Source organism: Mesoplodon bidens (genome assembly GCF_964165515.1).
Source record: "Mesoplodon bidens genome assembly, chromosome: 13".
Taxonomy (NCBI): Eukaryota; Metazoa; Chordata; class Mammalia; order Artiodactyla; family Ziphiidae; genus Mesoplodon; species Mesoplodon bidens.
In genome coordinates this window covers 71,069,966-71,092,759 of record NC_138169.1, presented here as the reverse complement: position 1 = coordinate 71,092,759, position 22,794 = coordinate 71,069,966, and the positions used below count along the sequence as shown (strand labels likewise).

Genomic DNA, 22,794 nt, shown 5'->3' with positions numbered 1-22,794 from the left:
TACCAGTTCTACATCCTTGGAGAGAAAATGGAATATAGCTGGATACAAATGCTCTATAATTACTATCAGGGAGCTTAAAAATCACAACCCTGTTCTAATTCTGTGAAGTTAGTTGGTTGCTTGCCGTTAAAATATCATTTTCCTCCTGACAATTTCAGGCTGTTTTTAAAGTGGTATGTGTAAATGTTGAGTAAACTGAAAGAATGAACACTGGTTAGTTCACCTCAGAAAGATTTTGTGGCACAAGTGAGATTTGAATGGAGTTTTGAAAGAGAGACAGGTTGCTGTTTCAGTGGGGAAGGGGCAGTGTGGCTCAGGTCTGGGCCAGGCAGCCGTCTTTTTGAAGCTCTGGAGCTGGCAGTGGCTAGAGATGAGGAGAGAGGAGAGGGCAGTGGGGAAAGGCCCAGATGCCCTGGGACTCTCACTGTACATAGGCTGAGTTGAGTGGAAGATACCGATGAGGATATTCTGCATCTCCAGTGCCTGAACAGTGGCAGCTCACAGTGTGTGCAAGAGGGAAGAGAGGCCTGGAAGGTAGATTGGGGCTCGATTAGACGTGGGCTGGGGGTCGGGGGATGAGTATTTACAAGCTCTGAAGGATTTTCTGAACACAGGAGTGCTCTGGGCTTGAGAAAGCTAAATTCTGACAGCAGTATATGAACATTCTGGGTGGGGCTGGGATGAGGGAGAGAGTAAGGTGGAAAGCAGGCATCCATACAATTTGGTGACATTTTTACCATGGCAAAATAATTGAGCTTTGAGGATGTGTCCTATCAAAGTACTGTACTTGCATCTTAGAAAAGGAATCAGCAAACACTGGCCTGGAGCCAACCTGGCCCACAGCCCATTCTTACAAATAAAGTTTTATTGGAACACAGCCTCACCTGTTCATTTACATATTACATGTGGCTGATTTGGCACCACAACAGCAGAGACGAGTAATTGTGACAGAGCCCCCATGGTTGGCAAAGACTAAAATATTTACTCCCTGGCCCTTTAAGAATATATTTGCTGGGACTTCCCTGGCGTCCAGTGGTTAAGACTTTGGCTTCCAATGAAGAGGGTGCGGGTTCAGTCCCTGGTCGGGGAGCTAAGATCCCACATGCCTCGTGGCCAAAAAACCAAAACATAAAACAGAAGGGATATTGGAACAAATTCAATAAAGACTTTAAAGAAAAAAAAAAAGAAGGATATATTTGCTGACCTCGGTCTTAGAACATTGTTCTTAGTAGGTAGTGGTGCCATTCTGGAAAAGTTAACATAATCAGAAGAGTTCAGACAAATTGTGCATGGATAGTCTAAGAAAGATTAGGTCATGTCACTTCCTACGATGAAATATACCAAAACTTTGCCTTGTGTTGAAGCCCAGGTCTTAAGTCATCGCCTTGATGATCTTATTTCCGTCTCTAGTTCTGTCTCCGTTTCTGTGGCCATTTCCATTTCCACCAGCTGCATTGAATACCTACTATCTTCTGATCCTGTCTGACCCATCCTACTATCCGTAGTCAAGAAATTAAAATCCCAGGGCTAAAGAACATGTTTAGATTTCCTTGCTGCGTACTCAGGAAGAGTAATTTCTCAGCCAGCTGTTTTAAGTTCTCCCAGCCTGCTTCTTGTTTGTTCCCCAGAGTAACCGTTCCCTTTAAAACTCTCCACAATCCATCCCTCTTTTCCTCGCTGTGTCTTTGTTCCTCTTCCCGCAGTGTCTTTTCTACTGGAGGCGTGTGGCATCACTGAATCTGTAGCTCCCAGGTAGTGCCTGCATTACCCCAGCTGTTCCAGATTCTCACTGGAACCTGGCCTCTTAGGGATCAACCATTTGACAACTCGCCATGTTTAGGGAAGTCCAGCCATTTTTTCACCCAAACCAATCACAGATTTAAAAAAATGTAAACCTTCATGCATGTGTTTAGACGAACATACAACTAAATTCTTCATAGACTTCACAAATTCTGCCTCTTCAAATATATTTTGAAGGACTGAGAGAATAATTAGGAAGCAGCAGAAGTTCTGTGGAAAAGATGTGTTGAGCCCTTTGTGTATTAAGGGTCAAATTTTAGGTTTCTTATGAAGCACTTACGAGGTCGATGGTTCTCTTGAAGAGCAGTCCAGAGGCACAGGAAAAAAGTTGAGGACAGGACTGCATATGCAGGTGTAAGAGTTATATGTTTACTAGGATAGAGATGGAGAAGTTATCTTCATGACGGGAACCTTTGAAGGCATTCATGTAAGCATATTCACTAGTTAATTAATCGACTACTTAATTATTTAATCCAGTTGGCGTTTATTGAGGACATACTATGTACCAGGGCCTATTGTACTAGAGGCCAGAAATACAAAGGTGATGGAGGCTCATTTTCTGCCCTTGAGGAGCCCCCAGACTACAAGGGAGACATCAGATGCGTAAATACTTCCTTGTCATTCAACATGTAATGTTGCAGCAGGTGAATTTTTTCAGAGGAAGTGCAAGGAAAAGTCTAGAAGGAGGAGGACTGAAATTGGAGAGGACTGCAATGAGGGAAGACTGGGGAAAAGAAATAACAAGAAAGAAAAAGCGTTTGAGCCTCATTAGAGAAGATAACTGACCACACTATGGAAATCAAGGTTAGAGACAAGAGGTTAAAATTAAGGTTAAAGGCAAGAGGCAGTGGAGAAGCAAGGGCAGTGGGCAATCTCAGAAGAACTGAGATTTCAGTTGTTCAAGAGGGCACCCTCGAACACCCTCACCCTCCTTGTACAAATATGTATGATATGTATGTGTATTGCTTGTATATAATAATATATCATATCCCATTTTAACTTAACATAATCATGTTATATAATATATATTGGATTCATATCATAAAATATTTTATATATAATACATATTTTATATATTTTATATGTATTATATAATTGTATATATACAATTAATTAAGGCTCAGAAAGTGTTAGGAATTTGCTAAGCACTTTAGATTATCTAAGTGAATTCTTAAAACAGGTAGTATTATTATAATACTCACATTTTTCAGATAGGGAGCCTGAAGCCTGCCAAGGTTAGACACACTGTACAAGGTTATGCAGCGGGTAAGTGGCACTCACACCCAGGCCTGCCCTACGTGACTGAGTTTAGAAGCACCTTTGGACTAAGTTTAAGAGATCAGATTTGGTGTTAAGATGAACTGGAGAGAAAGAGATTGACTCCTCTTAACGGTGGGAGTGAGGGCAGGAAAACCTGAGTGCACAGAACAGAGGCAGGCAGTGTGTGGGGTAGAGGCTAAGCACAGATTTTTTGTTTTGTTTTGTTTTGGTTTTTTTTGTGTGTGCTGTACGCGGGCCTCTCACCGCTGTGGCCTCTCCCGTTGCGGAGCACGGGCTCCGGACGCACAGGGGCTCAGCGGCCATGGCTCACGGGCCCAGCCACTCCGTGGCATGTGGGATCTTCCTGGACCAGGGCACGAACCCGTGTCCCCTGCATCGGCAGGCGGACTCTCAAGCACTGCGCCACCAGGGAAGCCCTAAGCACAGGTTTTGATGTCAAGCCTAACTGGACTCCAGTCCTGGCTCTGCCACTTGCCAGCCACATGGCATTGATGAGGCCACGTTTCCACCCTGAACGTCCCCGTGTGTCCATTGGGGTCCCATCTTCTGCCTTGTTAGTATGTATGTAAAGGAGCTGCGATTGTGCCTGGCTCGTGGAAGACACTCAGTTACGGTAGCTGCTACTACTATCCCTTTCACCCTCACCACCCCTCTTATTCCACATTCCCCCTCCTCCTTGTCCGCTTACTGCTATTACTACTACTATTATTATTTTTTTCCTTCTTTTCAAAACAACTTTTTAGTGAAGTATAGTTGATGTACAATGTTGTATTCATTTCACGTGTACAGCAAAGTGATTCAGGTATATATATATATGTATATATATATATTCTTTTTCAGATTCTTTTCCATTACAGGCTATTATAGGATATTGAATATAGTTCCCTGTGCTGTAGAGTAGGTCCTTGTTGGTTATCTATTTTATATATAGTAATGTATATCTGTTAATCACAAACTCCTAATTTATCCCTCCCCCGTACTACTACTACTGTTATTATTATTATTATTAGCAGCAACAGTAGTAGGAATGACTAATGGAATAGATTTATCCTAAAACAACAAAACAAAACCCAGAATAGTTATTTAAGTCCTCAACTTGATCAATAGCAACCGTTCTTCTGTATTCATTTCAATATTTAGTGAGCCTTTGCCATGGCAGATCTCAGGGCGAGGCTCAGTGGGGACTTAAGAGACGGATAAGTCTTTGCCTCGTTAACTACCACATAGACGAATTTGGCCTTCATGCCACATATTCCTGAAAGAGAACTTCAGGGGGGAAACTGTTAATGCTCATTGAACGCAGACCTCTTTATGCAGGAGGCCATGTGTCGCTCTTGAAGGGTAGTCCGGACTTAATTTCAGGATGATTCAAAGATTTCATTATGGGGGGCTTCCCTGGTGACGCAGTGGTTGAGAATCTGCCTGCCAATGCAGGGGACACGGGTTCGAACCCCGGTCTAGGAAGATCCCACGTGCCGCGGAGCAACTGGGCCCGTGAGCCACAACTACTGAGCCTGCGCATCTGGAGCCTGTGCTCCGGAACGGGAGAGGCCGCGACAGTGAGAAGCCCACGCACCGCAATGAAGAGTGGTCCCTGCTCACCGCAACTGGAGAAAGCCCTCGCACAGAAACGAAGACCCAACACAGCCGTAAATCAATCAATCAGTCAATCAATCAATCAATCAATAGTGGAAGTGTAGCAGTTACATAATAAGAATACAATATCTTAAAAAAAAAAAAAAGATTTCACTATGTATTTGCTGCTTCTCCAGATAACCTCCATTTCCTCATGTCACACGGTAGGCTGTCATCTTATGTACCAGTTCAGATAGTTATCAGGATACTTTAGTTTAGTAAACCTCATACCGTTGGCTCTTCGACTTTATATGAGCACCTGTTTGAGTTGCTGGTTAGTAATCAGGATGAATGAAATTCTGGCCCCTGTCCTCCAGAAAAACAGTCTGTACGTGAAAATGGGTTTTATAGATTCTTCCTTAGAGGGGAAGGTATTATAAACAACCTTGAAGTGGAACCTCTCCCACCCAGTATGAAGAAGAATGACATGTGACAGTTCACTCTTCCTTTATTTTACTAAAATAGCAACCTGGCCAAATATACTTTTCAGCACATTTAATATAGCCACATGTTTATATTTATAGGAGAAATAGTGCTAATTCCCTAGTATGTTAACAGGTCTTATTCAAATTTGTTCTGTTTTTACTTTGGAACAAAATTGCTGAAGAGAAACATTTTAAGGCAAGTAGCCTTACAGCCTACTTATCAGGTTATATATTAAATAAACTTCCTGAATTGAGAAAGGTGCATAAACTGAAAATCAGGTAGTTATCTTAAATTCTATATTGTTTATATGAGATTTCTTCAAATCCACTTATGCTGTAGGTTACTCTTTGCTTTTGTGTTTTCTTTTTGCTAAATTTCTACCTTCTCACGAACAAATGTAATCCTCTTTTGAATATGTAATAGATGACCTGGGATTCCAGAATGGATTTTCAGAAACCAAGGAATGACCTCCTCACTTTATTGTATACAATAAATAATGTATATATATTTTTTAATTTGAGAGGTAGTCAAACAGGTGAATGCATAAATCTTGTCAACCCTTGGGCAGTTGTAATTTCCATACCAAAATGCATGAGTTTTTACCTGACTATTACTGTGTTATACATTAAGTATAGTTACCATGGAAACCTTTGCATCACATTATAACATTTAAATATAAGGTGTTGTGTGTCTTCATAGGAAAAGACAATATATTTGAATTTTTGAATGTATGGTGAAATATAATCACTACTAAAATGAATAATTTTGTTCAAGGTCAATTGAATTCTTTAGGAGTTATGCGAATTTCCAACCAAAACTGTGAAGTGCATTTATTTTTTGTGATGTCATGGGGGAAGCAGTTTTTTTTTAAATTGTACTTGAAAAATACCACATAATGGCCATTCAGTGCCTATAATTGGCCTTGCAAAGGGAAAAACAAAATTGAACTTTATTTGATGTCATTTTTCAGCGGCTAATGTAGTAGTAAGAGTTTGAATTTATTTAACATCACATGATTGATTAAATTCTATCAAATATAATGCATTTCTTATTTTTGCATACCCAGTTGGTTAACTGTGACTAGTTTTGATCTCACGTATAGTTGAATTAACAGTAGCAGTTTGCTCATGCTTGCAAAAGAGCAAAATGAAATGAGCCGTTGATGTAATGCTTGTGGCAGTTCCAGGAAAATGGCCACTTAAGCTGAAATTATAGAGATTGATTGTTGGCCAGTTTTTTATTAAGCATGGAAGAAAACTAGCCATTTCTTCTTGCCAGCGTAGCTCTAGGCCATGAGGCTGTCATCACTGTTTATATAGACTGCCATATTTAACTCTTTTTCATTTCTTTACTAGTGACTTTTCAAAATTATTATCTCAGTATATACTTTTCATTTGAAGGTGGTGTAGGGGATCTAACTGACATTCACAACTTTTGAGGAATCTTTTAAATAATAATCAGCACATCATAATATGGGGCCATGAATTGGAGGAAGGAGAGTAACTGTGTGCTGGACTCCAGCTCTGCTGGACATTGTACATATGTTGTTTCATCTGCTCCTGATAACTGTGTGATAGAACTTTTATTATTCCCTTTGTACAGAGGAGGAAAATATGGTTTAGAGCAATTGCATCACCAACTGCCACTCACATTTCTCTATGCCTCTGAGCTAGAGTTCGACCTTTCTGTCCGACCTCAAAGCTCTCCATCTTACCTTAAAAGGTTTGGGTTCAACTTCTGACTTGTTACAATTCGCATTATACTTTTAAAGTAGAAATGACAGATAGACATTGACCAAAGTCCTTAAAAGAAAATCCTTGCTCAAGGATAATTTTAATAATTTGCATTTCTCTCCAGTATAACAGCAATCTTTTAAGTCCCTGATTACGAAAGTTACCCTTGCCATCTTATCTTTCTGAGTTTCCCGAGTCCTCTTTTGTTGAAGCATAAGACAAAATCAAAATAAACTATAAAGGTATATTCCTGGACCTTCAGGTATCAGGAATAAAGACTGTCCAGAGACTGACCTTCAGTTTTGAGCTTTGAAGTTCAAAAGCGGACAGGTGGAAATACTGTGTTCTTCATTGCCCTTTGGTGCGAGATATCTTCTGGGTTGCAGAGTAAGTGCCAACAGCAGCAAAATTATCACCCCCTCCTGCTACTATAGTAAGTCAGCAATGGCCCTTCTGTGGTCAGAATGGCAAATTCAGCAGCAGCTATTCGACAGGGATTTGCAAAAACTTCCCCATGGCTGTTAGGAATCTTATTCAGCAGTGTCTTTGAAAACCCAATTCTGTGCAGAATTAACTATGTAAAAATGACCTCGGTTGTGAATTAGGTTTTTTAAACAAATCTAATTTACAATTTTTCTCAATGTATATTTTGCATTTGGCACTGCAGTCTATTAGATCCCTCTACATATATCCCGCATTTGTAAGTTTTAGAGTGGTTCAGAATTTTATTTCCGTATTAACAGAAAGCCTTGTAAAATTCCTGGCTATAAAGAGTCAGTTCGCTATACAAAGCCACTATACATTACTTAGGTTTGTGATGAAAGAATGGAATTGCAGCTGTGTGAGTACTAGAATACCCAAACATGAATTAGACTCACAAGCATTTGGCAATAGTTCAGAAAAGGAGCTTAATCTGGTTTCATCTGAGACTGCTTTTCTCTGTTCTCCAACATCCCCCCAAGATGTTGTGTCTGATATCGGATCACAACGTAATGGGAGTGACGCAAAATCAGAGAAAACCTTAAGAAACCAGGGTCACATTTGATTTTTCCCCAGAGATTCCCCCCCACCCCGACCTCTTTTTTTTTTTTTTTCTCTCTCCCAGATTCCAACTCTGAAATTCCAGGTCATTCACCTATTAGGTGAATTAATTATAAGCCAAAAAGCAGCATTCGTCGTATTCTGATCTCACTCATATCTATAATTAAGGGTAAATATAATCTTCCTTTTTAGAAATGTACCACCCACCCATTACATTTAAAGTGCTGACTGAAATGAAATAATAGTTCAGCGCAAGATGATTTTTGTTTAACAAGAAAAAAGTTGATCATTTAAGCTTGAAGCAGTTAGTTCTATTTTTGATTACCATTCAGTTATAAATCTCATTTGAGAGATATGCTGCTTTTCTGTTACCCAAGTTTTAATTCATGGTTTGCATTCTTGGTTGCATAAGTAAAGTTCGATGGTAGATCAAGGATGTTAAAAAAACTCCCCACAAAAGCAATAGGGAGCAGGGTTGAGGATGTGTTAGAAAGAGAGTCTGAGACCCAGATCTGATGTGAAACAAAACGTTTCATTGAAAGGGCCCCTTACAGAATGGCTGCATTTGGCATTTGAGTGGCTATGTTGGGACTGGGTCTTTGCTGAAGAATTGATTGCAGGGGGTGGACCCCCAAATGTTTAAATCGAGTTGACAAAGTCAGTATATTTTATTCTTTGGTTAGGGTATTTTAAGTCCAAAGGATTGGTCTTTGAAAGAAAATAAGGAGCGAATAAGGGGAAGAGATCGGCGCATCACGTTGCAGGCAGTTAAACAAAATGCTAAACTCTGGCTTTAAGATTTACAGGTTAGCTCTGCGAGATGCCACATCTTGCTTCCAGTGTTTCCTGGCAGAGTAAGGCAGCTCTCTACTGGGACCCAGCATAACCGCAGAGCATGAGCTTGCACAATGTGAAAACCCTAAAACCTTTATAATCCTGTTTAAGGCAAAGTTGCCCGTTTTGAAAGTAGACTTTAGCTTTTGCACTTAACTTTTACTAAGTATAAATTTGTCTTCAGATATGTATGTATATATGTATATACATATATACATGCGTATATAAATATGTATATATACATGTAGGTAAATTCGTATATAAATGAATGCCATATCTATTTTGTGCAATATTTAATTTACCTTATTAAATTGAATGGCATTAACTTTTTAAAATTCATAAACTCAGGTTTTCAGCCGGTGGAAAAAATATTTTTATCTTTCTCATAGCTAAAGAGTTAAGTGCGTGATGTAAAGGCCAGACAATAGTAAATGGTCATTGTTCATTTACAAATGTATTCTACAATAGGAACACATATATTTATATCTTAATTTTCCCTAGGGGGGTGATTAGAGCCTCCCTTAAGTGTGAGGAAATGCTTATTTTTGTATGCTTTAGAAGAATGATTCTATTGTCTGAGTAAACGAGAAAAAGGAACAAACAGATCTGAAAAGAAAAAAACAGGAATGTGCTTTGTCAAAAAAGAAAAAAAAGAAAGAAAGATTAGCACGAGCCACTAGATGTTTGTAAGTGCTCTCTGCTCTCAGTCCTGTGTCACTATACATTGTTCACGTCATGTAAGAGTTGGATGCGTGATTTATTTACCACTGGCCCATGAAATGACTTTCTTTAAAATTAACAGCAATGAGGTCAGCCACAGCCAGTTAGCTATCTAGTTATCATTTTATATTTTTCACAGCTCTATTGTGAATGCTGCTCAAACACAGTACAGCAAGCCTGTTTGTTTTTATGTTGACCTATTGAATGCATCTACTTCCTTGGGAGGGAAAACCTTTGCCACCAGGACCAACAAGAATTAAGCAATGGTTAAGCTCATTAAAATGACAGACAAGCACTTCGACCTATCCGCTCAGCCCTTTTTGGAATATTCTGTATAATTTTGGAAAAAGAAAATTGCAGAAATAGGGGTAATGTCTAAACTACGGAGTTATCAATAATATCATTCTCGACCTCCTCTTTCCAATGAAATGAAGGCTCATTTGTAGATTTCCCAAACTGTAAAGAGGTTGTGATTTAAATCATTCATGGCTTTATTGATGGAAATTGCAAAGAAAACTTGGACTTAGGTAAACAGACTGTCAGTAAGATTTACCAAGAGCGAAATATCAGGTTGAGATTCCAGAATTTTTAAATGCCACTCCTAAAGTGATAAAGAAATCATTTGATGTTATACTGTTGGATTCCTGATTTATAGAGAACTATTATAAAGAGCCCTCTATTTTAGTTTGTCATCGCCTTGCATTTTGTTATCTTTCCTAAATTCGGAAGAGGCAGTAATTGAATATTCGGATGTCAGATTTTTGTCTAGTACATGATCTGGCTGTATCAGGTATTCGGTAAATATTAAGATATTCGAAATGAGTTGATACTCAAAATGCCCTTCCATCCTAGAATCTCATCCTCGAAGTTTTATTTTAAAGTAATGTTTATTATGTGTCCCTTGGAGAAGTCTTAAACTGGAAGCAGTGAAGGCAAGCTTGTCAGTAGCTGATTAGTCCTTTATATATTACCCAACCAGCCCTCACAAAAATCCCTCGGAAGAGAGAGGTTCTCTTTATGATATTTAGCTATATGGTGGTGGAAAGGGGAGGTTTGAATTTTTGATTTTCCAGCTTATGGGTCATATTTGACCAACTGCTTTCACTAGAAGACATGCCACTTTGTTGAGCTATTTAGGAATCAAAAAGACTGTATTAATTTAAAACAAGGACCCTTTGTTTTAGTTGGTGACTGCCTTGTGAAATTTTTCAGTTCTCAGCGGGTTAACCAGGGAACAGGGGCAGAGTCATAATTGGCCTATTTAGAGTATTTTGCATGTGAATAGTGTGTTAGTGAAGCATCCCTAAGTCTGTTGTGAGTGACATGGTGATTAGAATTTAGATTAGGGAAAACACATTCTGTACTTTATCAAGGACAGTAATTAGTTCAGTCAGTAAAAGTTGATTACAAGTAACGATAAAGTTAGATTTTTAGTACTTAATTTTAAAATTTCTTTATTAAATAGTAAATTTGTTCTTAATATAAATGGTAGTATCTACACTGGTTTTCTTGCATATCAGAATAATTAAAAGAACAATGTGTTCAATGCAGAGTATAATCAGGCGATTTATATATTATGGGTAAGTTTCTATGTAGCTTTTAGAGACTGTGATATTATTATATAATTTTTCGTATGTCATCGTTTTCGAAAGTTTAGTGATTTGTCACGCCATGGTAAGTTAGTGATATTTGGGAAAGTTTTCTAGTGTTCAGGTAAATGTTTCATTTTGGGGGATGTGTTTTAGTTTCTGATAGTCCTCAAGAGGGCATTCTGAAGTCCTTTAATGTGTTCCTGTTAGCTTAGAATGCCTACTATTTCTATAATTTGGGGAGCCAGTGTGAGGATTTGAATTTCCTCCTGGTTCAGTTGGCATTTTCTGTTCTGGGGGTGCTGTGTGAATTCGTGGAGAGTCACGCAGAGAGGCAAAGATCCCAGCTGAAATGAGCATCTACAGTCTCCCCCAGTGTGAGCAGCAGGGGGAAATGGTGTGCGTTCGAAAAATCAGATTCTCCCTGGTTCTTGTTAAGGGAAGGGCATGACTAGTTCCCAGATATGAGCCTATCTCTAGATAAAGAAAATATTAGCCTTGCATAAATGCCCTTTACTTATGAGATGAAAATGTTAGTCGTCTTAAAAGATGAAAATCTCATTTAATGAACATCACTGTCTACCTTCCTCTCCAAAGTAAAGAACTAAAAATTCACAAACTTTGGGATAGCTTCTTAGAGGGCTTTTCTTTCGCTTTCTGTCATGTTGGGTTTTAATTGTTTCAGCTTAGCAGATGCTGTTTCCTTTATTGCATTGGTTTAAGTACTAACAATCAGTTGGGGGGTGGCAAATGTAAAAACTTAACCTTATATGTTTGTTTTTCCTTTTTAACCTTTTAGCAGAGTCTCCTTGGAGGTGACATGGATATGGGCAACCCAGGAACCCTTTCGCCCACCAAACCTGGTTCCCAGTATTATCAGTATTCTAGCAATAACCCCCGAAGGAGGCCTCTCCACAGTAGTGCCCTGGGTAAGGTATTCCTCTGTTTGAATGCCTGAGTGATTATTAGTAGCTTTTTCTTCTTTTGCTTTCTTTCTTAATATCATCTTCTCAAACTATCCTCACCCCACCCCCCGAAAAGCCATAAAATTGTGCTCAATTGTCGGGCTCATGACTCTCCCACCACCCTACCCCAGTAATACGTTGGGTGGGTATGTTAACTTCTAGTAGCAGGAGAACTATTTTGGTGTATGCTTATTTCTTGTTTTCTCTTGGCCGCCCATCTAAGGAACCTCTTTTAAAAACCAGAGCATTAAAAAGTTAAATCTCTTCATTTTTATGAAAGAGGCAGGATTTGATTTCTGCCAGAAGAAAAGATGATAGCGGTACCGACATTTTGCTAAAGTCACGATTTAAGAAAATCTGGTCGAATCTAAATGGCTTCGTGGTATAATCTCTTTTAGTTAGGAGAATGGGCATGCAGGGGACCTCACAGCCTCCTCATTTTCTTTCAGAGGTTCAGACAAAGAAAGTTCGAAAAGTTCCTCCAGGTTTGCCATCTTCAGTAAGTACTGCTTGTTTCTGCTTTGTATATTGTTTATTTTGTTCTGCTTTGTATTGATGCCAAGGAGATAGCAGGAAATGAGGTTCCATCCGCCAGAGTGGTGCGTTTATCTAGAATGTGGCCGAGGTAGAAATGCCCTGCACCTCCAGCCACCTGACCCATGTTGGAGTGATTAATTGCATATCCTGGAAGACTGGGTGGGTGTGTTGATATTCAGCTGGTTAAGCTCTGAAGAGAGCCTTGAAAAGGTGCCTGAAGTTCGAGGAGTTTTACCTGCACAGAGCTTTCAGGAGAATGAGTATTAGTTTCACGTGTTGGTTAAATTCTTTGTCGGTATTATGATGATTTATGGATTTGCATGCGAAAGGAGATTTGTGGAGAGGATTTAGGAAAAATTTACATGGGTTTCAGCCCAGAGTGCATGGAGAATGTCTCTATTTTCTAGAGAGGGGACTGAATAAAGGCTGCAAAGGTAGCTGCATCAGTAGCCATTTGTGTCTGGAATACCAGGTGGCAACTAGAAGAATCCAGCTGGAACCAAAGGCATTCTGGGTCTTTTTAATACCTGGTGCTATAAGCAGGGGTTGCTGCGGTCTCTCCAGTTGCCAACATAGCAAAAGTTGGTTGTAATCATAGTTAAATACATGATATCTTATTTTCAATCCATATATATATTTTTTTTCTAATTCGAGCTCCTAGATAATTTAATTTTGTTTAGAACTGACCTGTTTCTAGAAATTTCCCCTGTATGTAGAATAAAACTATGAGTTTTTCTTTTCTTGTCTCCTGCTTACTTTCTCCTTTTTTTTGTTCTTCCTTCCTGCCCATGATATATATATATATATATATATATATATATATATATATATATATATATATATAGTTTTAATTTAATTCTGTGTTCTATAGGGCACTAGTATTCATTGAAAAGAATGCTAATGAACCTTATAAGTTTTTGTACTCTAAAATAAAATTATATTTAGATTTCTGAAAATAATATTACCAATCAGTGCTCACATATTAGTTTTATTTCATTTTTAATAAATTAGAAGAATAATAGGTTTTGCAAATGTGCTGAGAGTAGATTAACCCAAACACCTGTGTGTTTGACTTGATTTCAGTTCAGTGCATCCAAAAAAATATTAAGCGAATATAACAGAATAAGTCTTATCAGGGAGAAAAAACAAGTTTTGTATGCTGATTATCATAGACTCAGTAATGTTGAAGAAGTGTCACAAAATTATCCATAAATATATAAAAATATTGTGTAAATAAAACTGCCAATGGTGTATAAAATAGTCGCTTTGGACTACCAATAAGTACTACTGAGCAGTTTATTCTTTGAATTTCTGTGTCGTCTTGAAATTGGCTAATATCCGTGCAGGTTTTTATAAGCATATTTTAAGCTTGAAATTTGTGGTAGATTTAATGTAGATGAAACTTTAGCTTTTAATAGCTTTTATGACAACTTCAAATGATATAGTCCTCACAGCTGTTTACATTTTAAACATGCCTGAACCTAATACGGACAGTAAGTGGACCTTTGAATGTTCTAAAATGATAGAATAGCTCTTTGCTATAAAAGCCATGCAAAACTTAAAGCTATAGTACACTGTTTATGCCTCATATTCAAATAAACTTAGTTTATTTTTTTCCAGTGCTAAAATTGTGCAGAAATTTACACAGTTTCTAAGGAGTGCTTTAGTGTGGCAGTAGATATTATCTATCCATTTAATCATTGTCAACAACAGTTTCTCATAATTCATTGTAAATTTTTAAGTATTTCTGTAGAGCTAACTGGCCACTATAGAAAATTTCACTGGTATAGCTTTTTCCTTTGCTGTTAAGACAATTATGTGTTGCTGATATGTTGTCATATGTTCAGAAGTATAAAAGTATCTTTCCTTTCTTCCCAGTAAATCAGGAATTGGAAATGTAGTTTGTATTATTTAATTTTTGGCTTTTGGTGGTCAGCTTAGGGTTTCCTCTTCTTTGAGAATTTATGTTGGCTGAACGTTTTAATTGTCCTTAAGGAACATTTTGGTATTTTGGTCCATAAGGAACTCTTTTTTGAAAGATAAGGAGGAAAACTCAGTTGAAATGGAAATTTTATCCTTGTTATTTTTTTGTTTGTTTTGGTTTTTGTTTGTTTTAAGCAAGAAGTTAGTTTGGTGGGTTTTAGAATCCAATCATCTATTTATTGTCATTACTTAAACAAATCTCAGCTCTCTTTTAATAGCAATTTAACTTAGTTTAGGTTAGCTTTGTTATATGAATTGCATTACTTATTACTGATAACGAAATCCACATGCCTTATCACTGCACAAAATATATATTTCAGTTTGATCTAAAGAGACGATCTGTATTAGATACTGTAACACTTTTGCCCCAGTAGATCTATATTTTTGTATATTTAGACCTCTGCCATGCTTAGTCCTTCTTCTAAGCTCAAATAATTTTTATCCCATAAGAGATACTTTCTAAAACTTACTTCAATATGTATGAATATTTTTATGACAAATAAAAAATTGGGGATAATAAAAGGTTTCTTTTGGAGTGATTATGACCAGATAAAGACATTTATAAGTTTTCTTCAATACATATTTACCATGATAAACAGTAATAAATCTGTCACAATCTGTTCTGTCAGCTCACTCTTGTTTCTTCTTCTTTTCAAAATGGGCCCTTTCTCTTCCTTAACATAAAGGAAGAAAATTTAAACGGTAACGTCTGTAATCAGATATTATTTATGGCAGGACTAGGGGACAGAGACTGGACTTCTCTTGCTGCCATTAGGCTGGATCTTTGCAGGAAATTGGGAGAGTGAGGGGCTGGACTGGCCCTGTTTTTGAAAATAACTGCAGCATCTGTGGGAGAGAGAAAACATAAGCCTGGCCCAACATTGTGCCATGGATCTGGCAGGATCCTTGAATGTGTTTGTACTGTGCGCAGCATCTAGAGACCTCGAGTCACTGTGGAAGCATGACAGTGATAGGGTGGCGGAAGAACCAGCCTGCAGGGTCGCAATGCACAGGCGCAGTGGAGGGAAAGGAGTCTGTCCCCTTGGAGAGCAGAGGCCTGTAGTTAGGGCTGGGGTGATGTTTTTTTTTTTTTAAGGAAAGGCTGTGTGAAATTGACAACTATCTAATTGCCCACAGGAGCCCTGCTTAGTACTGGGAAACATTTTTGTGCTCTCTCTTCCCATTTTAGTATGTTGCTCTTTGCAGCCACATCTCAATGTCTTATAGCCCTCATCTTTTGATAGGACTTTAACGATATAGCTTTGTTTTTTGTTTTTTTTGTGTGTGGATGCGAGGATTTATCTTGCCTATCTAATTTCTTGCATTTGCACGTGAACTTCTTTGTTCGATTTCTACATGTTGTTTTTTCTTTTTGAAGCCATACATCATCTTGAACTTAATAGCTTTCAACTTTACTGCTCCGTCCAGCAAATTTCCTATCTTTGTATAGCCTAATTGTCATATGTATTGAATCATGAGTTAGTGCAGAGAAAATTATACCACGTTAAATCACATTTTTTGACAAAATGTCCATGATTCTTAGAAATTAACATGGAAGCATTAAAATCTAGAAAGCAAAAAAAAATTTTTTTATGGGGTGCCGTTTTAAAATATTTTTTCCAAACACACAGAAAAAACACAGAAACAAAAGACATTGTCTTTCAGAAACTTTAGTGTGTCCACCAATATGTAAACACATAAAATCTTCATCTTCTTATAATTTGGAATGTTTCAAAATGATATACATTTAACCAGAAACCATTAACAACTACAACCATTCTACTTCAAACATTGGTGGAATTTGTCTCCACTTCTAATTCAATTTTGAAACTTCAGTGACAGTCTCACTAAGATCCCCAGTTAGAATCCCTGAAACTTCAGAATTATCTAGAAATATGAAGTTTTATCTTTAGAAATAGTCTATGACTTTTCTTATTACAGGCTATCTTTTTTTCCAAACTGCACTTTTTAAGAAAGTCTATGTTAAATTGCAGTTGTTTTTTGGTTTGATTTTTGCCTTTAAATTCAGAAAGATCTAACAAGCTTTGTATTAAGTGGTCAGAGATAATTTTGAACACATGAATTTTAAGGAAAACAATTTCAACTATCTTAAAGAATCTAAAATAAGATTTGGACCCTCCAAGGAAATTTGAGATATGAGTTAATCATTAGGTAGACTCAAAAAATAAAAACTCAATGTTTATGAGATACTGGGTTAACCAGTTTTTTTAAGGAAAGAATTTTTAAATAAAATAAAATCTTAAAGTCTGGATGAGACATTTTTTCACAGAAGAGATTTTTAGGAATATCAGGAAAAGTTGGATAATGCTGACAGCATTAACTGTTCTCTGTATTTTCCATTATATGAAAACCTTCATATTTGAAGGTTGCAAACATGATGTTGAGGTTATACCCTCAGCTATTTTTAGAAAAAAAAAGTTTTTTTCTAAAATGCTTGAAGAAATCACAAACAATTTAAAAGAGAAGTTGGTAATTTTTTTTATCTTATTAGAAGCCCAGAAATTTTATATGATTGAAAAACTCAGTACTTAAAATACCTAATTTCCCCCATCACTTTTGAAATTGATCTTAAGGAAATCATAATGATGCTTTTTCATGAGAACAAAATTTTAACTTGAGTGATAATACAACTTTTGCTAAAATAAAATTTATGTTGATTCTAAAGTGAACTAGGTGTCAGCTACCTGGGCACCATCCTGTGTAGAAAAGTCTAGAAGAAGCCAATTGTGCGATAAGCTATAAAAGGGGGGGGGGCTCTTCATAGTTCATTCCTAGAGAAGTAGATACTTTGTGAAAAAGTTTAACTGTAGGTGTTTACATTAAAATGTTAGGATAGCTCACAGTAGTTAACTTTAAACATAGTGTGCCCATTTTCTAATGAGTGATATTGAAATATGAAGTGTGGATAATAAAATTATGCTTATTTGTCATGAAAATGTATAGGCAGAAAGAAGGTGAAGGATAATGCAATTAAATCATCCCAAATAGGGCAAAAGAATTATTCACAGAATTCACACAGAATATGTAACGTGACATTGGGGAACACCTTGAAAGTTGAGAAACTGTTCATCACAAAGAAAGTATTTTTTTTGTTCAGTTAATACTGAACTCACTAAAGCAAAGGCTTCAGAAGTTTAACATGTACATTAACCAATCTTTTCCTCTTCACTGCAGTTATAGGTTACAGAAGTTAAGGTTTTTTTTTTGAATTGCTGGTTATAGGAGAATCTCTATATAAGTTTTCATTGGGGGTACTTATTCCATTAAAAATATTTCAAAAAGCATATAAAATTCATGCAAATAAACAACACCTAATCCATTAGGCGTTCAAATCTCTGAGGAGTTTTCTAAGATTTCTATATTTTTTGTTCCAAATTTTGGAATAATGAGGGTTCTCTTCTACTATCCTCCCTGTCTTGAAATCCAATTCTGCTCCCCTTAAAGAGGTGTCTTCTGGTGTGTGTATATTTTAAATATAAAGTGAGAAGAAACATAAGGGAGAAGAAAAAACTCTTCAGTTAACTGTGGGTGAAAGGTTTGTGTAATTCTGAGCTCTGCTGGGATTATATTTACAAATGAAAAGGATGTATGCCTGAAACACTCCAACAAGACACAACCACCTAGCTATTTCCACAATGGAGACGCCTTCTCAGCCAGCTTTGTCTGATTATTCTACTAAGCAAGCTCCTCTAAGGTGGTACAAATGATGTCTCCCCTCTCACCCCGAGGTGTTCTTTTATTTTTAACCAAGGTTTCAATATTTCACTCGCAAAGATTTCTGTTGAAATTTCAGAACAATAGCATTTACTGTAAAACTGGACTCATTTGTTGAGAAAGGAGAAATACATTTCAGGGAACTGTTATTTTGAACCTTATTTTCTCACTTTTACTGAAGAGTACGTTTTGGTGTGAAGTCTTGGGCTCCATCTGAGTGGTTTAATTATTAAGAAGCTAAGAAGCTGCTATAAGGCTGCTTTACCTAGAGAGAGAATTATGACAGGCTTGTGAACGTTTTGAAATTATAAAAACTTGTTCTGCAGCGTCTGGCTTAACTGTGCATTTATTTTGTATTTGTGGAATGATAGAGATGCTTGGCTTGATATTCGGTTGAATATCATTTTAAACTTTTAATATTTCATCAGTTGAAACATGTCTTATTTTCTAACATTGCGAAATTTTCTCATTTTTTCCCCCGATTACTGACAACTCTGCTTTTTCAAGGTGTGCCTTCTTGCTTCCAAGCAATTCTAAATTTTTTGTTTGAAAGTCATGAATCAAAGTCAGATAGAACTTCAAGGACTTTAAATAAGATGCTCTCAGAATGAATACGTAGCAATAATCCTGAAAGGCATGAAGAGTTTCTTCAAAACTAGCAAAGTTTTATTTTCTTAAGGCAGGTTAGATTCTATCAGGCTGTTGACAGACACTTGCTGTGTTGTTTTATTTTAAGAAATTGCACTGAATTCTTAAACTGAACATAAAGTTGCATTTCAAAGCAATAATGTGAAATTCTCAGCCTTGTTCTCAACTGTCCCAGTGTATGCGTGTATACACGAACATGCTCATTTTAAAAGGAATGAGAGCTTTTCTAAAATTCGGTGCAAAGTTTGTAATTTCAAATACTCCAGTATTTTATCTCAGAACAGCAGCATGTGAATGATTCTGATTTTTTTTTTTTTTTTTTTTTTTAGTTACAGCTGTTGCATAGGTGCACAGCTATTTGAGGAGTTTGCTGCTTTGCTAGAGCTTATACTCCCTCTTCAGAGAAATGAAGGTAGTGCAGAAGAGTCTGCATTTTGGAAAATTTCAGGGTTGGAAATAAAGATGCTTTAAGTTTCAAGGAGAAGCATCGATTTGAATTCCGAGAGAATGTGCAAATTTGATTTTGAACAGAACCTTTTAAGGATTCCATTTCCGTGCTTTAGAGGCACCCACTATTGTCTTTCTGGTCTAATTTTGTCATCTGAGGAATTCATCATCAGTATCCTGCTAGGCTTGAAACTTGATCCATAAGCGTTTACTTCTGGAGTAATCAGAGGAGGATCTGTGTGTGGATTAAATTTCACTCCATTTATTTTGAGTGTTCAGTGCAACAGAAGAATAGGGACGTTTTTTATACAGCCCCCTTCGTAGCCAAGTATAAAGAAAAATTTTTGGTGTGTTGCCCCCTGTCAATTGTTTTCAGCCATGGTGATGAAAAAGCATTTCCTTTGTGAAACATGGACTCATATTAGAAAGACTTACGTTTTCTCAGAAAAATTACCCTTGTGGCACCTGCCTTACATGCACGTACAAAACCTGTCACTGTCACCACTGGCTGTTCCCGTCTAGGGATTTTAGAAAAATGCTGTTTTGGAACAATTATTTTGATATCATCTGAGACACAGTTTCTAGCTCTCTCCTGCGGCCTCCTCCCTCCTAGCCCATATCATTCTAAATATGCCTCCTGGATTATACTTACAATAATATTGTAATGGCTTTCATTCTACCAATTGGCACAGTTTATCATTGTGTCATTAGCTGCTGTGAGAAGGCAGTTTCAAGTAGGTGGCTGATTCTTAGCGGTAATGTTTTCGAGTAACCCTGTTTGGGGAATTCGGCTGTTTCACAGGTGCTCAGGTGTATAAGCCCAGGGTACAATAATATTTTCTGGCTTGCTCATTATGAAACAAATTTGAAGTACAAAATAATTCAATAATAAGTGGAGTATAAAAATCGGGGCTTTATGGTAAGAAAGTCTAATAGCTTGAGATATTAGCAGAGGAGATAAAAATAAAATTTGTCTAAGGATGCAGCAGTACTTAATTCATGTCTCATTTCTCCTGGAACTGAGATTTTAAAAGAATATTCATGGCCTGGTGATGAAGACTTGTTGAATCAGTTTGAATGTTTTCAACCATGAAGCTAAATAGGAAAATAAACCTATTTCTGTAACTGTTGTAGTATTTGAAAGTATTGTTATATAATAAAAAGGTACGCGTTCTGCCACTTACGTCATGCTTAATAGTAAGGCATATGCTTCGTGAGTGAAATTTCAGTACCCAAACCTATGGGTTCCTCATAGAGTACCTTTATGTGAATTTTATTTTTAAATGTATACAAGACGTTGCCACATATATTCTGTAGCTTAGTCGATAGTGCTAGGCAGAAGAAAACAGAATTAAGCATATTCGTTATGGGCAGATATAGTTGGAATTACAAAATTCAAACCCCAATAAGTAATTATTTTACAAATAATGCTATTTTGTTTTCCCTTTCATAAATTACATCAACAATCTAGCTGTTAAGCGGAACCCTGTAATAGACTGGGAGCACCCAGGTGGGAGGGGGAAAAAAGCATTTTTAGAAGTTTTCTTTCATTCATTCATTCATTCATTCATTCATTCACTTCTTTCTTCATTTATAATTATTCAAAGCATATTTTTCAACTAAACTAAAAGCCAGACATGCCATGTATCATTGAACAATTCATTGTACTGTCACTCACATCCCAATTTGGGGAACGGCCTTAGCATTTTAAAGAGCAGGTCTGGCCTTTGGAGAAAGTTGTACCTTCAAAAAAATAAAATCACACCCAGTGTAACACAGGGACGTTTTGTCCTTTAGGTTTTTTATGGAGATGGTGAATCCCCCTACTCACTTGTAACCACCTTGAAGAGAGTAAAGGTCTTTCTTATTTTATATACATCTTTTTTTGTCCCATAGAAACTCAACTCACTGCCTTCTGCATATTACTTCAAAATATATTTCCAGTGAATAAATATAGTAATAAAACTGGTAGAGAGGATGCAGATAACAGCACTAGAGATAAAGAGATCTTCCGAATTTAGTGTCTAATATCCTCCACTTACTCACTCAGTGGCCTTGGTTAGGTCACAAACCTATTTTGTGGTCTATAAAATAGAGAGAGGGCTTCCCTGGTGGCGCAGTGGTTGAGAGTCCGCCTGTCGATGCAGGGGACGTGGGTTCGTGCCGCGGTCCGGGAAGATCCCACATGCCGCGGAGCGGCTGGGCCTGTGAGCCATGGCCGCTGAACCTGCGCGTCCGGAGCCTGTGCTCCACAACGGGAGAGGCCACAGCAGTGAGAGGCCCGCGTACTGCAAAAAAAAAAAAAAAAAAAAAAAATAGTGCCTGCTTAGTGAGCTGATGTTGGTATACTAACAAACCCTTCACATAGTGCTTATTCTGCATCACACACTGAACACTTTGCATCTATTCAATCAGTTATTCCTACACCATCCAATTGAGATGGGTACTACTGTTCATTCATGCATAAAAGAATGGGGACACAGAGAGGTGAAGAAACATGGCCAAGGTGACACAGCTAGGAAGTGGCAGAGCTGGGATAGTGACCTCGGCAGTCTGCCTTCAAGGTTTTCTGTGTCCTTAACCATGAGGCTGTAGCTATTTGGAACACTTCGTAGACCAGAAGCTCTCAACAGCCTGGCTGATGCTCATTTAGCAAGTATTTGATGATGTGGAATAAATTAAATATTCAGAAATTTCATCTCACTGTAGAATGACCCTCAGTACCTCTAAGTCACTGGTTATTATGCACAACTTTGGCCCAGGCAGATCCCTTAGAAAATCTAGACATTCCAGAATAGCATTTCTGTAATAGAAACAGTATCATCTAGTGGTCAAGAGCATGGAATCTGATCACTTGGGTTTTTAGTTGGCTGTGCCACTTACTAGCTACCTGGCTCTGGGCATATGATGTAATTATCCTTGACTACTTCCCTGAAAAATGAGGAAAATATACATACCTCCTAAGGATACTGTGATAAATAAATTACAAAAATATATATATAATGTGCTTAGCATAGCCTTGAGGCATTGTAGGTATCTAGAAATTAACAGCTAATGATAATTGTGATAAGCACTGCCAACGTAACAGAGTAACCACTAGAGAAAAACACGCAGCTTGTTAGCAACAGAGCAGAAACTAAGACCAGGGTCTCAAGTGCATTCAGAAAAATTCTACCTAATGGAGGCCACTTGCTTTTTCTGAACTTAGGAAATATTGTGAGCACTTTCTGTATCTCTTTGTCCTTACAATAGTATCTCCAACCGTCCAAGACACCTAGTCAGCCTTTTTAATCATCCGACTTCATCGCTCAGCAAAGTTTGTGTTGGAAGGGCGTACTCCATCTTTTTTTTTCTTTCAAAAGAGGACATCAGGCCAAGATGACGGAGTCCTCATAATTTGATTCTCTCTGCCAATCATTT

The 22,794-nt window shown here is 37.5% G+C and overlaps 1 protein-coding gene across 15 annotated transcripts in view; it reads left to right on the top strand.

Annotated features, from left to right (window-relative positions):
• Nucleotides 1-22,794, top strand: part of TCF4 (transcription factor 4) — a 365,613-nt gene that overhangs the window by 224,639 nt on the left and 118,180 nt on the right. For 11 of the 15 annotated variants that reach the window (XM_081252097.1, XM_081252104.1, XM_081252102.1 and 8 more), the window contains 2 exons: nt 11,859-11,988; nt 12,474-12,523. The exons of 1 other annotated variant lie outside the window; for it this stretch is intronic. In XM_081252097.1, the coding sequence (XP_081108223.1) occupies nt 11,859-11,988; nt 12,474-12,523 (180 nt within the window). The remainder of the gene's footprint in view (nt 1-11,858; nt 11,989-12,473; nt 12,524-22,794) is intronic. 3 more of the 15 variants (XM_081252101.1, XM_081252098.1, XM_081252092.1) reach the window with 1 other exon arrangement.